The sequence below is a fragment of the Pogoniulus pusillus genome, chromosome 30, assembly GCF_015220805.1.
Source record: "Pogoniulus pusillus isolate bPogPus1 chromosome 30, bPogPus1.pri, whole genome shotgun sequence".
Classification (NCBI taxonomy): Eukaryota; Metazoa; Chordata; class Aves; order Piciformes; family Lybiidae; genus Pogoniulus; species Pogoniulus pusillus.
In genome coordinates, this window is record NC_087293.1 from 2,290,618 (window position 1) to 2,306,582 (window position 15,965).

The 15,965-nt window shown below is 50.0% G+C and overlaps 1 protein-coding gene across 4 annotated transcripts; it reads right to left on the reverse strand.

Moving 5' to 3' along the window:
• YDJC (YdjC chitooligosaccharide deacetylase homolog) lies at positions 1-15,965 on the reverse strand. 4 transcript variants are annotated; one of them, XM_064168909.1, is made up of 6 exons: positions 15,900-15,965; positions 14,916-15,088; positions 7,308-7,467; positions 6,464-6,563; positions 5,431-5,608; positions 1-2,900 (listed from the first exon to the last, which is right to left on the reverse strand). In XM_064168909.1, the coding sequence occupies exons 2-6, from the start codon at positions 15,071-15,073 to the stop codon at positions 2,570-2,572; spliced, it is 927 nt and encodes a 308-aa protein (XP_064024979.1). In that variant the 5' UTR covers positions 15,074-15,088; positions 15,900-15,965; the 3' UTR covers positions 1-2,569. The 4 variants fall into 4 exon arrangements, with proteins under 4 accessions (XP_064024979.1, XP_064024977.1, XP_064024978.1 ...); XM_064168907.1 differs by lacking the exon at positions 15,900-15,965 and adding an exon at positions 15,708-15,791; XM_064168908.1 differs by lacking the exon at positions 15,900-15,965 and adding an exon at positions 15,312-15,397.

The window sequence follows — 15,965 nt, forward strand, 5'->3', positions numbered from 1 at the left end:
TTTGTGGCATGGTTTTATTTTCAGAGAGGTCTGGGGTTTAGACTAGTTACATGTCCTGGTACGGTGCTAGTCGTAGGCAGTGCTCTGAATGTGTTTAATTTGAACTCAGTCTTGTCTTTAAAGTCTTCATACAACCAAACTCTCCAGCTGGACCAAAGAGACAGTCACAGAATGCCAAGCTGTAAGGGACCCCAAAGTTCATCTGCCCCAGCCTTTCTAGGTGACAGTGTCAGTTAAACTCTTAGATTCTAACCCAATTTCTGATGTTTTTTTCCAGGATAAATAAGACTCTTGTGCTAATGCCAAGTCCTAAAATGTTTTGGTCTAAGTACTGTGATGGATTTCAGACTTGATGTGGCCCTGGGCAACCTGATATAGTTGGAAGTGTTCCTGCTTGCTGCAGGGGGTGTTGGACAAGATGACCTTTGAGGGTCCCTTCCAACCTTATGCAGTCTATGAACCACTGAGGAATTTGCTCATCTGTGCAATTGAAAGGTTCCCTATCTAGAAGTCTTTGAGTTGTTCTTTATTCATTTCTCCATGTAAAACTCCCTTGCATTTAAAAGGAAATTTGGCGTTTAATGCTGTTCACTTAAAAGTACAAAACTGGCACAATATGTATTTTAGCAGTACAGAACTTCCCTGCTCTTACAAAATTACCATGGTCTGGTGTTCAGCTGGCAGAAAATGCTTCCAGCAGGCACCAGGTGAGTGATGTGCTGAGGGTTATGAACAGAGTAAAGTCATGGGTTAGAAGATGGAGCAATTAAAATGTTAAAAATAAGGTTTAAAAATATCCATCAAAACGAGTGGAGTTGCATAAAAAAACCTGAATTAGGGGTATTGAGTTAGGGGTGCTGCCCTCAGGCCTCTCCCCGACGGTGAGGGGGTCCTGGGTCACTAGATGGCACTGGCGGCTCTGGTTGTGCTCTGCAGCTGCCTTCAGCAGCTCTGCTGCCTGGGGCTCATCCTGGTACCAGGCAACAGGACCGAGCCGCCAAACGCCGCTGGGCAGGGCTGCAGGAACTGGGACACTGAGAGGTGCCTGCTGCTCTCCACTCCTCTGAGTCGGCTGCGGGGTGCAGCGTTTGCACAGCACCGTACTTGGGCTTTACAACAAACCTGTCAGGTAGCAAAGTAATCCTGCGGCAGCGAGTTAGGAAAGACCCCGGGAAAACATATTGTAAAGCATCTTGGTTTTTCTCAGTTGTATGGAACAAAAGCTTCCTCAGATGGCCTACAGGGAGAGTCAGACAGTTCCCACTACTTGCAGAGTAGGAGTGGGCATTCCAGCGTGCCACAGACAGTCGCAGGAGGAGCAGGCAGGTGAGTGGTTCCCTTTGCTCTCTAGCTGCATCTGAAACCAAAAGCCTCTTGAAGCATTACAGTGTAAAAAGGCCTGAGTTTGTTTATTTTTCACTTCAAAGAATGGCAATCATAGTGAGCTCTTTAGAATTAAAAAGAAGCCTAACCAAAATGTATGTTAAATAGATCCCTTTTGTGCAGAAAATAAGCATACAATCTTTTTGCCCCTGTGAAGGTCATACTTGAGTGACAGGGCTAGGGCTCAGTGACAGGGCTACCTCTTCAACGCAGTTAGAGGGATCAGCATTCCTAGGACTTGCTGGCATGTGAATGCCTTGATGACAGGAGTTAAAATGGACACAAGGACCTTCTCCAAAGGAAAACTCACTCCCAGCTGGTGCAGGCCTTCCCACACTGTGTTCGCGGGAGGCAGCGGCAGCGCAGGAACAGTTGCTGGTGAGCTCCGGTACGCAGCAGTTATGGAAACAGCAGATGGGTCAACAGTTGCTGCTCTTGCAAAGTCATCCAGTGAAAAAACAAAACAGAAAGAAAAGCCTCTGGGAAGGGGCTGTGACTGATGTTACTTTCCTGTGGTGGCTCAATGCCAAGAGACAACGTAAATGGGAAGAGCCGTAGCTCCTGCTGGCCGAGGCTGCACGTGGAGCGTGGCTGCAGGCACCACCGTGCTAAACCCATGATCCAACTGCTCCGACTGGACAAATGCTCTGAAGGTAACGTGTCCCTGCTCCCCTCACCGTCAGTGAGCAGGTGCCAGCAGAGGGGGAGCAATCATGATCAAGTGCCTTGAGAAAACCAACTGCTGACTGTGCCAGCACCTACACCAAGCAGTTGCTCCAAAGCAGCACTTGCTCTGCAGCACGTTTCTCTTTTTGCAGGTCAGCTCAAAAAGAGGAATGCTCAGACCCCTCTGGCTGTGCACTGTGGTCTCACAGTCACATGTCATCCTTGTGCTGCTCACCATCGTGGTGGCAGGAGCTGAGCCCAGGCTGTGTGCTGGAACGGTGAGTGGGTGATGCTGAAGAGCTTTGTCACCTTCAGAGCAGATGCTGTGGCCTCAAAACCACCAGTCAGGGCTCCAGGGTACTGCCTGTAGCTGCTCACAGGGTGTTGCTCTTCTGTGAAAACCCTAATGCTGTTCCCAGCTCCTGTCAGCTGTCCCAGGAGGTTCTGCCCTGCTAACAGTGGCCTGGGGTCTGGGGACATTAGCAGCTGCCTGTCACAGTATGACTGTGTGTGTGGGCACTTAAAGGTCCTTGAACGAACAAAGCTGGATGTTCCTGCTTTTGTAATGGCTCTGTAGCTCTGGCTGCATTAGCGTCTGCAGTTCGTGGAGGCGCTCCCAGGACTGTGAGAAATCATCTGGCCCTTCCCCGCAGCCACCGACGGGTGGGACACTCGGGTAGCCTGGATGCACCATCAGCTCAATCGTCACTATCCTGCCCTGTGGCGTCGGGTGTGCGGGCGCAGGCGCCTTGGACGTGAACTCCACGATGGCAGAGTCGATGGCGCTGCAGATGTTACCCACAGACATGTTCTTGCCCATGGTGCTCAGACCTATGTAAATGTCTGTCCACCTGCAGCCAGAGGAGGGAACATCGATGTTACTGCTAACCAGGGAGTTAGAGAAGGGCTGCAGCCAGTGGATTGGTAAGACAGATGTACCTAAAACTCAAGATAGAAGAGGGATTGGTTTAGAACTTACAACTGTAGACAAAAGCCAGTAAAAGTTCCTTCCCTACTAAACCCAGGATGCTCATTAAAGCATCAGTTCATCAGCCTAACAAAGTCCCAGCAAAGCCCCAGCACTACTGCTGCTGCTGTTGTCGCATGCACTGTCAGAGTTTGGCATCTGTGAGCCTACAGGCACAGAAAAGGAATGAGCAGAGCTAAACTGAGAAATGTTATCCTAATGACTTACTAGGCCAATTACAACCCAAAGAGTAACCATCTGCAGATACTAACCCTCAGCTATGTGGAAACCAGAAAAAAGACTGAAATAAAATGGAAACCACCTTGCTCACAAAGCATTCTGTTTGAATGTGTCAAAGAGCCATAATAAAGAAGAGACACTGGACAAAATGTTACTACTCAAGACTACTTGAGACCACACAGCTGAGAGGACACCAGCTAGAGGCTATTTCAACTCACTTCTTCGTTCAGTCCTGGCTACAAACCTCATTCTTCTGGCTCGGTGTGGCCAAGCCCAGGAGCTCTGTGTGAGCAAACGCAAGGGCAGAACGAGAAGTGTGTGGAAGAAAGCAAGAGCCCAGCTGAACACTCAGCTCTTCTTGAGAAGAGTTTGCAGGACTTAGGAGAAGGAAGTTTAACTTGTCTTTAGCTGTAAACTGACTGCGTTTGCTAACGCCTTGTTGCTGTGCAGTGAGCACAGGCGTGCGGGTCTCCAGTGCCAGAGACGGAACTCCGGGGTCTCACTGTGGTACCTCGGCACAGATGCCGACCTGGGTTCCCTGTGACCTCAGCTGGCCGCATCCGTTCTCCCGGGTGTCCCGGTCCCGCCCTCGCCCGGCGCCAGCAGCCGGGCGGCTGTGAACGCGGAGGTCCCGGGGCCGGCTCGGCACTTCCCCGCTGCGCCGTGCAGGGCTGGGGCAGGGAGCGGCGGCTCCCCGCAGGGACGCAGCCTCCACCCCTTCGGTGCGGCCCTTGGCGTGCGGGGCTGCCACTGAGCTCCCCTGCGCGGGCCTTGTCGTGACGCTGTCCCGACAGGAGGGCTCCTCGCTCCCGAGCATCTCTCCGGCGCTGCTGTGCCCTTCGAGCACGGCTCATGTGCTGCTCTACGGCGAGCAGCCAGCCTGCTGCCAGCACTCAGAGTAACTGACACCAAATCAACAGCCCAGACTCAAGAAGCAGTGCCCCAAAGGCCAGGTGACTGCGAAGGTCTCAGAGGAAGTATCTTCAGTCCCTAAAATGCTACCTGATTTAAGCTTTCCAGAAACGTCTGCTCCTGGGGAAGAGTGAGTTTTTGGGGTTCAGCCCCTGACATGCAGGGCACCAGCAAGCCTGTTTGCTCAGAGCAGCTATCACCTGCTGCAGCACTGCAAGCCCTCTGAGCTTTAACAGCAAACACTTGTTTATAATTAGTCTCTTCCCTGCTCCTTAAAGCCCTTTCTCCACTGTTGCAGGGAGATGGAAAGTTTTCATAGAATCATAGAATCAACCAGGTTGGAAGAGACCTCCAAGATCATCCAGTCCAACCTAGCACCCAGCCCTATCCAATCAACCAGACCATGGCACTAAGTGCCTCATCCAGGCTTTTCTTGAAGACCCCCAGGGACGGTGCCTCCACCACCTCCCTGGGCAGCCCATTCCAATGCCAATCACTCTCTCTGTGAAGAACTTCTTCCTAATATCCAGCCTATACCTACCCTGGCACAACTTGAGACTGTGTTCCCTTGTTCTATTGCTGGTTGCCTGGGAGAAGAGGCCACCCCCCACCTGGCTACAATGCCCCTTCAAGTAGTTGTAGACAGCAATAAGATCACCCCTGAGCCTCCTCTTCTCCAGGCTAAACAGGCCCAGCTCCCTCAACCTCTCCTCATAGGATTTGTGCTCCAGGCCCCTCACCATCTTCGTCACCCTTCTCTGGACACCTTCCAGCACCTCAACATCTTTCTTGAATTGAGGGGCCCAGAACTGGACACAGCACTCAAGGTGTGGCCTGACCACTGCTGAGTACAGGGGCAGAATAACCTCCCTTGTCCTACTGGCCACACTGTTCCTGATGCAGGCCAGGATGCCATTGGCTCTTTTTCTTGAAAGCTTCCCACTGATCATACTTTTAAACTTCCAGTGCTCTGCAGCACTTCAGCCTCCTGCTGCCCCAGCAGCCAGGCTAATGCAGCTCCACTGGAAAGGCTGAGAGGTACACCCTGGGAAGAACAATCCCCTTCAGGTGAGAAGTGAGTCATCTCTGTTCAAACCAAACTCCTCCCTAAGTCTCAGTGCCCCCAGCACTGCTCCTGAACCTTCTTGTATGCCCCAGAGTGGAAAGAGAAAGGTGATGTGTTCCAGTCTGAAAAGAGGCTATCAGGAACTGCCAACACCTAAAAGCTGATACACAGAAAGGATGTGTGATGCCTGCCTTACCTTATTCCATGCTGTGTAAACACATCCACTGTGTTAAAGGAATCTTCCTCTACTCCCAGATAAAAGTCCATCAGGGCTGGTGGAATCCAGTCACAGTTATGAAGGCCTGGCTCTATTGGGACCCGTGTGTACTTAATCCCATACTCCCGCAGCACCTCTGCAAATATGTGTCTGACCTCTGTAAGTGAAAACAAAGACACCATCACCAGGAACAGGACAGCCAGCTCAGCACGTCCCCTGCAAGCTGTTAGCACAGAGATGTCTTTTCTTTCCATGGGTAAGACAATACAGTTCAGTTTATCTTCTGCTGAAGTGGGTTTTGCCATCCGAATGGGAGTCTCCTTCTATACTAGAAATATCACTCCCTCAACAGCTGCTTATAAGTGTCTTGCCTTTCCCTCAGCACTGAGCATTTAGTCCAGTACCCCCTTCTAAATTAGCCACTGTGGTCCTACAGTGCACCAGAGGTGACTGCACTGTCAGGAACAAGTTCTTGACTGGGTGCCTGTACAGCCAGATTTGTTGTAAGGGCAAACTGCCAGGAGCAGTGTTGTCCCAGGGCATCCAGCTGCTGCAGTGGGGTTTTCTCTCTCTCTTTTCCATCTCTGTACCACAATGATCTAATTTTCAAATCAAGGACAAAAGGTACTTGCTCACCTCTGGGAAGCACTCTGAAACCTGCAGGCAGAGGTTGGTGCAGAAACACAACTGACAGGATGGGGTTCTTGTGGCACCTGAAAGAGCTACCAGCTCTTGCAAGTTCAAGCATTACAGTTTAAACTGGCCAGCCTGCCTCCTTTGATGTGAATTATTTCTCCTTGGAAGCAAAGATGTAACCTGGACCATTTGTGCCATTCATCCCTGTGTGTTGCTACAGGAAGACACAGGCCACCAAGCAGTAGGTTTGGGCCCAGAACTGTCTCCCAGGTGGGAACAGAGGTTTATTACCTGAACAGGGAGCTGTGGCAAGGGAGTTCCTTCTGAGCTGACTCTCACCTGCTGAGTGCTGGCAAAAAGAGAACTCCCTCCTTACCTGGGAGGACGTGGATGTGCTGGTGCCCGTCCATGTGCAGAGGTAGGTGACCTGTCAGCTCATGGAACAGCTCCACCTGCGCCTTTAGCTCCTGCTTCACCTGTGCAGCAGAGGAGGATCACAGCAAGACCTGTTAGCAGGCTGAGATCAGGAGGGTATACAGGGGCTGCTGGAGACTCTGCTGGCCAGTACTTGAGACCTGACCCTGGGGGGCACAAGCTGCTATGATGCATGGACATGAGATGCTGCTGGCTTCCCCAGCTCCTCCCCTAGCTGTGGCTCTCTTTATGGCACTGGTTGTGTGGATGGTGCTGACACTGGGAGTTTCTAAATCCCACAGGATACCTGAATACTCATTTCCTTTGGAAATGGATGGGGAAATGGGTGCTCATACCTTAGAGTCAGATTTGATCACAAGATAACATTCATGGGGCAAACCCAGCCACTTCCCCAGTGACAAAAGCCTCTCCTAAGGTGATGAAAAGCCTACTGCCTGCTTAGCACTCCTCTGGCTTCTTCAATTTCCTGATTTCTAGGTTCTTTCTAAATATCTGCTCTAATGCCTCTTCTGCTCCCTCAGGTAAGTACCTAACAGGACATCAGTGTGTGCAGGCACTAAAACAGGGAGGAATGAGTTCTCAAAGGCTGCAGAGCCTTTGGCAGAATTAGGCCCAGGTCCCAGACAGCCAGTTCCAGCTGCCTGGGCAACACAGCCAACATCCATCTCTATGTTTGCCTGCAGCTGGGATCTGGGAAAGACCTTCAGCTGTTATGTGCTGGGATAAGTGCAGGCTGATCTGTATCAGGAAAGCAGGCAGCATGGGGGTGTGTGGCTTTCTCCTACCTCTGACATGTTCAGGAGACCCTTTGATAAAGCTGTTCTGAATCCCATTTTCCCGTGGAAGAATCCATCTTGGTTGAGCAGAGAAGAGTTTGTCTTGAGCACCTCGCATACAGGAGAGCCCTCGGAGAGGTTGGCATGCAGGCCTATTGGGATGTTGTGTCTGTAACAGGAATGAATTATCTGTTAACCTTTGCACCTCCACCTCCCTTACTATGGCCAAAGAGAGCGATTTCAGTGAAAGACCCAGATTGACTTAAAAAGTGGTGGTGTACTCACTGGAGCACATCTTCATAGCCCTGCTCTTCCAGAATGACACCAACTAGAGCAGAATATCTCCAAGTAACAACCCTGTGGAGGCTGTGAAGGGCCAGGCAGCCCTAGCAAAGATGCTACATTCGTGAGACAACTTCTAAAGCTGCCCTGAACCAGAATCCAAGCAGATATGAGGAATGCCCAAGGCAGCTGTTAACGGCAACAGTGCAGGCTGTAGGTGTAAATATTGTGAGTTTAGTCTCTCCTGGACCAGGAGGCTGCAGCTGAAAATGCCCAGTGGCCAGGTTTCTGTCTGCTGGTGCAGGTGACCACTCACTGGGTGACAAGGTCAAGCTGTACAAAGCAGCATTTCTCTGGCACAGATGAAGGATTGCTGCAAGGAGGTGAGCAGGCTATGGGTAGAGCCTTGCTAAGGAATCAAGAGGGTACCATTTATTAACCAGCTGTGCTCTGCAACATTAAAACATAAACAAGCTATGGGGCCAGTGCAGGGCTCCTCTCAGCCACAGGGCTTTGCAGAGTGCTGGTGCTTCCTTCTTGGTTTGTACTGTGGATTCCCCTACAGGAAAAGCAGGACCTGTGAGTGCTCAGATTTGTGCTAAGTTTCATAGCACTTCCTCAGAAACAGTGGCCAAAAAAATGCTTTGAAACTTTTTCCAAGGCAACATCTGGCCTCTGGCTGCCCCAGCAAGTGAATGACAGCTGCAGTGTTCCTCCTGTGCTGCCCAGTCCTGGTGTGCCATTTATTTCAAGGCATCAAGTCTGTGATGCTTTAAACCCTTCCAGGAACTTCCGCGTGGAGCTGCTAAAACTCAGCATGGTCTGTCCCTGTTACAACCTTTGAACCACAAGGTGGAAACCAAAAGCAATCTCTATTTAGTGTGCTAACCTCAGATCTTTCCCTTCTGCCTGCTGCCCTGAGCTGATTAGTGAAGTTACTGGAGGCAGAGTGACTGTGGATGGATCGGACCAAGTCAGAGTCACTTCAACTCTTCAGGTCCTAAGGTTTTGACCCTTGCAGAACTAAAGGTCTTTTTCCCTGTCTCCTCCACTTCTTGTGCTCCAGGCAGATGGTGTAGTCTCCTTCTCAGAGCCATAAATATTGTTAATCAAGTTGTATGGACAGCTCTGTGGAACCAAAGAAGTCCCTTGTCATGTGTTTCCAGTCCATGTGATGAGGGAGTTTGCTGAATGGAGCAAAGCAGCTTCTGAAGTGAAAGCTTCTCTCTGGCTTTTCTGAGTTGGTGGTTGTGTAACTGATGGTAAATGTTGATCCTGTCTGAGCACATGATGTGCACACCAAGGCCTGGCTAATACAAGAACTGGAAGATGCTGTCATTGGGAGTGGGGTGCCTTAAGCAGGCAGCTTGTGGCAGGGGAGGAAGCAGCTACAGTGAAGAAGGGGTGGAGAGGCAGGAGGGCTTCCCCTCCATCCTGCGACCTGCTGTGTACTTTGTGTGAGCCCAGTGGCAGAGGAGAACTTGTGGCTTGATTTTGTGGGTTTTGCTTTGGTTTTCTCTCACAAGTCTGCCCCAGATTCTTTGTCATGTCTCTGGGAAACTGGCTGCATCAGCTGACAGCATTGTTTGTACCACAGCCACTGCTGTCTGCAAGAAGAAGGAATCATGTGTTACCATGAATCAGCAGATGGAAGACTCTCTGTTGAGCACCCTCCTTCTCATCTGTTGTGGGAGGGCAAGAAATGAACAGCTGAGCCCCTCAGCGTTGTCTCCCAGGAGCATCGAATGAACTACCTCCAATTGTGCAGTGCCTCAAATGCTGTGAAGGAAGCTGTTCGCAGGACGAGGCAAACCCCTCCGACAGGTGTGGGACACCAAGGAGCCAAGCGCTGCGCTGTGTAACGTGAGAGCAGCTCCTGCCCGGGCTGGAACCAGCCCCGGAGCTGGGGAATGTGCAGAATGTGGAAGTGCAGAGAGAGCTGGCCCTGTTCTCGCCGTAAGGGGAGCCTCTGCCTGTAACATTAGAGCCTGTTTCCGAGCTTTGGCTAACACCAGCTGAACATCTTAATAGTTTTCTTGTAGAGTTAGTCCGGGCTGGTTTGACAGACTGGCCACACAGAGGCATCTGCAGAGGAGCTGCTAGTGTTTAACAGCTCTGGGGCACGGGCACTGAAACCAAAACTCAAAACACAGCATGTGAGGAACTTGTCCAGCAGTACTCATCTGTGGGAGATGCACAGAAGCAGGCATGCTGGGCAAGCGAGAAGGCTATGAGGAGGACAACACGGCAGGGTTCTGCTGCTGGCTACCGTTTTCCTGTACCTAAATGTGTTTCCTCTGGAAGCAGTGAGCCAGCTGATTCTCCTATACAGCACCTAGTGCCTGGTGTTCATTCCTAATAGTCCTGACACTTCATGAACCCTAAATGCAATGAGATGAAAACATGAGCAAAACGTAAAGCATTATAGTGAATAGCTGGGCTATACCTTGGGACACAGGGCTCCAGCCATGCTCTGTCCTGACCAGAGGCTTGAGCTTTCAGACTGAACCAATAGTGGCTCTTTTAACCACAATGGAGTAACTGCTGCTCCTGAGTGTCCCTCACCACTGAAATGTAGCTTCCACAACCAAAGAGCAAATTCCAAGGCATGCTGCTGCTTTGTTAAAAAAGGCAGGGAGGAAAATCAAGTTACAGGAATATCATGGAGGAGTCTCTTTTTCAGAGGGCAAATAATTGTTTCTGCTTCACAAACCTACTTTATAGCTGCCCACATGTTTTCAAAGCCTGTAAAGTACCTGCAGTTTTACTGGCTGAAATACTGAAGCAGAGTCCAACAGCTCAAGCAGCTTTACAACAGCATGTAATGCCATGCTAGGAATAGAGCTCAGCTGTTGTGGGTTTGGCCTCATCCCCACTCTTCTGACCAAGTCCTCTATAGATGGGACAGGGTGAGCCCTGCTGGTCATTGCCAGTCGAGTCTCACTTCTAATTGCTTCAAAATCAAAGGACTGGCATTGAGCTTTAATCAACAGTCTCACTTCTGCAACGAAAACAGGTTCACTGCAGTTGCCAAAACAAGATGATGCTGAGGAATTTGCTGGGTGTCTCTAAGTAACTCATCTTGGTGGTTGTTTTAAGCAGCAATGACCCTTCCACAGTCTGTTTGGAGAGGCCCATGTCTAGAAGTTTGCACGTCTGTCTCTCTGTCCTAGAGAATGCAAAGCAGAATTTAGCACAAGAGTTCACTTCACTCTTGATAACACCAGAGGACAATGTCTACAAGTGTGTGCTCCTGTAGCATAAGGTGCATTAGACTGTGCTGGCTGTAGGTTGGGAAGGAGATTCAGGCCAGTAGCTTCTGCAGCCACTAAGGTTAATCCATTAGTGAGCTGTTTCCACTAAGAGAAAGCTGGCTGTTAAAGCCAGCTTGGCTCTGTGGTTGTTTGCTCAGCAGCTCCTGTGGAGGGGAGAGGGGAGATGTCTTTACAATAAATGCTACAAAGGGCAACAAGGGACCAAGGAATTCAGGCTGGCAAGATTTCTGAGTCAGCAAGCCCAACACAGTTATCAAATGCAGAGAGGAAATACAATCAGCTAAACTGCTTCAAGTAGTTGCTTGCTTTGCAGCTTGAGAGCTCTGAACAAATGCCTCTGCTGAGCCAATGGACTTTTGTGCAGCTGCAATCCCTGTTCATTCATATCCTTGGCAGTAAAGGACCCCTGGAGACTGGTACTGTACTGAGTGACTCCTTCAAGTGCCCCCCCCCCCCCCCCCAACTTTGCACGTTTCTGAGCTCGGTGGATGTGTAGCAGTGCCCTGGGTCCTGCATGGCCACAGCATGGGCTCTGTGCAGTCCCTGTGTGGCTGGAAGCCATTGCAGTGGCTGTGGGAATTACTGAACAGCTGAAGGCAGCATGCTCTGGCAGAAGCATGGCTCCCCTTCCCTTCACCACCTACTTTCCACATCCTATTCATGTCCTGATCCAGGAAATGACTGGTTCATCAAGTTTCAGCCCGTGTGTGACACAATTAAGAGCCTCATGTGAATATCTGTATCTAGATATCCTGCTTCAGCAATCATCCAAGTATCTGAAGGCAAAGCAAGGCTGTGCTTTGTGCAAAGTACACATCTGAGTTTCCTCAGGTTGGCATCTTCAGGCAATTTCAGCAAAGTGCAAGACATGACTGTCTTTCATCACATAGCATCTTCTCTTGCTCCATTACTGCTAAGGACTTACACACTCCAAAGCCTCTGCAGCTTAAAGATGTGTCTTTAATTCTGTCTTTCTGTCGATGGAAGCTCCTACATCTGTGACCAGACATCAGCAAAAAGTGCTGTTGCCAGTAGAGTTAATACGATCTGAGATTCTAGTTTCAGGCCTCAGATTGGGCCCCACCCCTAATCTAAACACAGTTGAGCAGTGGAGCCGTTTGCTGTGTGATTACCAGTCAGATAAAACGGTGAGGAGAAAGCACGAGAGACTTCTAGATTAGTCAGATGTTGACTGTGAGGGTCAGAATTCAGTCACAATTTACACACACATTTTGCAATTAGTGTTGATGGGAAAGGAAGTGAAAACATAGACAGCAATTAAATGTGGTTTTGTTGGATTCTTCTGTTAAATGTACCCAGATGTCGTGGGGGCTTCAGCTTTGGTGTAGATAATGTTCAGCATTCAAAGTGCAAAAAAGAACCTAACAGGTTGCGGTCCAAAATATGTCACTTTTCATCAAGTATTTGGGCATAATCACCTTGAAAGAGTCCTAACAGTCAGAGCTGAGCTGGTTGATAAAAGAAGGGGTGGAGGTGGGTGTGGAAATATGGCAGCAAAAAATCTTAGGTCTCTGTTTCTGCTGTCATCACCTTTCTAAGGGGAAAAAAAATGAAGAGTCCTATTCATTTCAGGTAACAAAATAACCCTTCCAATCCCTGGAAAAGGCTCTGGAACAAGCACCAGGAAGACTGCTTGACTTCAAGGGTGGGGCTTGAGAACTATAAGAATGAGATTATATTGTAAGGATAACCAAGAAGCCACACTCAGTCCATGTCCCATACAGAGAGAAGCTTTGAGCTGTTGAACCTCATCAGTGGAAGTCTGCTCTCGCACCTGTTCTGGTTACACACTGCTCTAGCAGTGCTACCAACAGGTTTGTCATCTGGTGAGGAATCAGACCTCTGCCGAAACTTCCCTTTTGCTTCGACTGAGTCCATTCTTTTGAGCCTAACTGTGACAGTGAATGAGAAAAGCCACAAATCCAGCACGTAAATAGTATGAAAGGTGCATTATTTACTGCTTGGGTTTGCTGCTTTCCAGTCAGTTTGTGTTAGAGCTGGTACAAAGATCTGCTGACTACCATCACATTTCTGCCAAGGCTTCTAATCAAAACACAGGGCAACAGATGGTACACCCAGAAGCTTACAGAATTACTATGAAAAAGGAAGGGAAGCACGAAATTCCAGAGGAACTGTGTTCTTTTCTGAAGGATACCAAGTCCTAATACTGCAAGGCAGCATGAGCATCCTTCAGAAAAGGACACAGCTCCTCTGGAATTAAGGACTATGCTGCAAGAAAAGTTGTCTTGGTACTAAGTAGCTTTGCCTGTCTTCAATTAACTGAAAACCAGGTAAGGAGACAGAGCTCAGACCTGCAGTGATGAGCAGTGAGACTCGCATTAGAACACAGACAACTCTTCCCCAATCTTGCAAATGCTTCCCCCAGGGTAGGGCTGAATACAGCTACAGAGACTTGGACAAAAGAGGAATTGCAGAACCTCGACTGCTGATTTTCAGTACTGACAGATGTTGTCAAATTCACCCTGCTTTATATCCTCAGAAACAGATTGAAATCCATTTAATTCACATTTACAATTCTAAATGACCCCCCAAAAAGAATGAAATTGTTGCAGATTCTGCTGTCACCTGCCCTCCAACCTGGCTTTTCACATTCATATCAGCTGTCAGTGCAAGTGTCATGACCTGGATTCAAAGAAGCTTTTCAAACCTTTGATTACATGGCCTACTTTGGGGCTATGGAAATGAGGCCAGGTGGATTCTATATTTAAAAGCCTGCTAAAGACCACAGCTAAAATAGCTGACAACACTGTCAGAGCATCCTGGCTTTGAGGGTCCTGTGGTGCCTCCGTGTCTGAGAGAAGTGCTGGCTTTATCTCCACAGTTTACATTTAATTTGTTTAATTTACTAACAGGATTTCAGGCACCTCAACAGTCTTGTGTCCTTCTGTCTCTCCCCTTATCATCCCAGAGGCAGTTCTTCGGTCAGTGTTTGTAGGTAATCTCTAACTTTTTTAACAGGAGATCAGTTTGGCACCACCAGCACATTCTGGCTTTCCAGTAACACCCTGCTCTAACCTACAAGCAATTTCCAAGTGCCCCTAAAATTGTGGCAAGACGATCAAGGCAAAGAAGGACAGCAGGACTCACACAGAACTTGCAGCAGCTGTATTTGAAGCACAAGGTCTCTGTTCTCCTAGTACCAGCAGAGCTCCTTTCCTTTTCTGCTTTTCAACCCTGCTGCTCCCTCTTTCAGGACATACTCCTGCTTCCAAGTGCCTGCTCACAGTGGAGCTGAAGCATTAGCTGGTTTTTGCCTTCTAAATTCAAGTAATACTTCCTGTTAAAGGATTTGCTGGGCTAGTCCATGAGAGCAGCACATAACATTCGATTTCCAACAGACCCAACCGCGCCAGCAACCTCTGCAAAGCTCCTGAAGGAGTAAAGGTGACAGGTATTGTCCCTCTCTTTATCTATGCAGCTTTTCATTTATTAAGCCTAAAATTAATAGAAATATTAGGTGCCTTTTGAGAAGGTTTCTGGGGTGGAAGAACCAAACCCTCACTGTGGGCTGTTAAAGCCCTCTGTAATTTCCTGATTGTGCAATGAAACTGGCTGGCTGTTCTCAGCCTGGCTGAAACATATTAAAGCAAAAGAGCTTTAAAAGATTTGTACTTCTGTGCTCCTAAGTTTTAGCAGTAGCAGCGTGATGTGGGTATTTTAGTGCAGACTTTAATGCTGGTGCATCTTTTAGAAGTGTGTGAAAGTCCAACAAATCCGATCTCTACTAGTCAATTTGTGTAAGTCACTTTCTATCCCGAGGGGAAAAAAAAGGTGTAGTGCAGTGGCTAATACTAGAGGAAGAGCCAAGATGGCTATGGAGATCACTGGTTTTACTAGGAAGTGTCTTAGTAACCTGAATCCAGTTTTCTTATACCAGCCTGGGCTATGAAGTAGTGCTTATACTAGGGCTACAAAACAACAAATTTTATGGGCTCGGCTTTCCGTGGATAGCCCACGAATGAGCTAAAGAAAGTAGCTTTCCTCCTTGCCCACGAATGAGCTAAAGAAAGTAGCTTACCTCCTTGCCAGCTTGGCTGCGTCTTCTGCAGCACTTCCGTTGACTAGAAGGGACACGTTAGACACCGCACCAGCCAGGAAGCAGTCCACGATGCCTTGGTTTCTCCGAGGACAGTAGCCAAAGTCATCTCCGGTTACTATTAGCTTCACCTGAAGCATTCTTAGAGGTCATCCCTAGGAAAAAACAAAACAAAACAAAACAAAACAAAACTAAAGGAGTGAATCGGAAGAGTCAGCAGCCTGCAGATCACAGGCATGCAGGAAAAGACAGGCTCAACGGGGGCGAGCCTAACCGTGACTCAGCCCTGACTAACTCCTCCTGCTCCACCAGCCCGCTGCCGTCTCGCAGCTTGCTCAGCAGCCGGATTTGCGTGCGGCCGCCCCGCTCACGCCGTACCTGCCCGCTCGGGCAGCGAGAGCGGCAGAGCCTCCGGGCGCCAAGGCGGCCGCACCTTGTGCTGCAGTACAAAGGGGCAGGGATTTCGCCGAACTAATCGATTGAGCCTGCGGCAGGGGTTCAAATGCCTTCTCCCGCTGCACAGCCTGCCCGCGATGCCCGCTGAAATGGCACCGGCTGTGAAGCACTCGAAGCAGCCGTGGCGCCTCGCTATCGCCGATCCCCGGTGCCACTGGGAGCGGACGGAGAGGAGTACGCGCCATGGCGCGGCTGAGCCGTGTCCCCGGGATGAACCGGGAAGGAGCGGCCTCCAGCAGCGCAGCTCGGCTCGGGCCCTGCCCTCCCGCTGCGATGGGGGCCCCAGCAGGCTCCCCCCCGCCCCGGGGCGGTGCGTACCTTCGCTCCTGCCCGCTCCCGTGTCCTGGGCCCCAGCCAGGTGCGGGCGACTGCCGGCACTGCGGTGCTGCTCGCCGCTGTCCCGGCCCCGGCGCGGGATGCTTGCCAAGGCGGCGGAGCTGTGCAGCCGCCTCGCCGCGCATCCCCGCCCGCTTCCCCGGTGCTGCCGAGCATCCCCAGCCGAGAGCTCACCCGCGGCGAGCGGCGGTTCCACCGCAGAAGCCTGCGTCTCAGCAGCGCTGCGAGCTCCGGGACGGC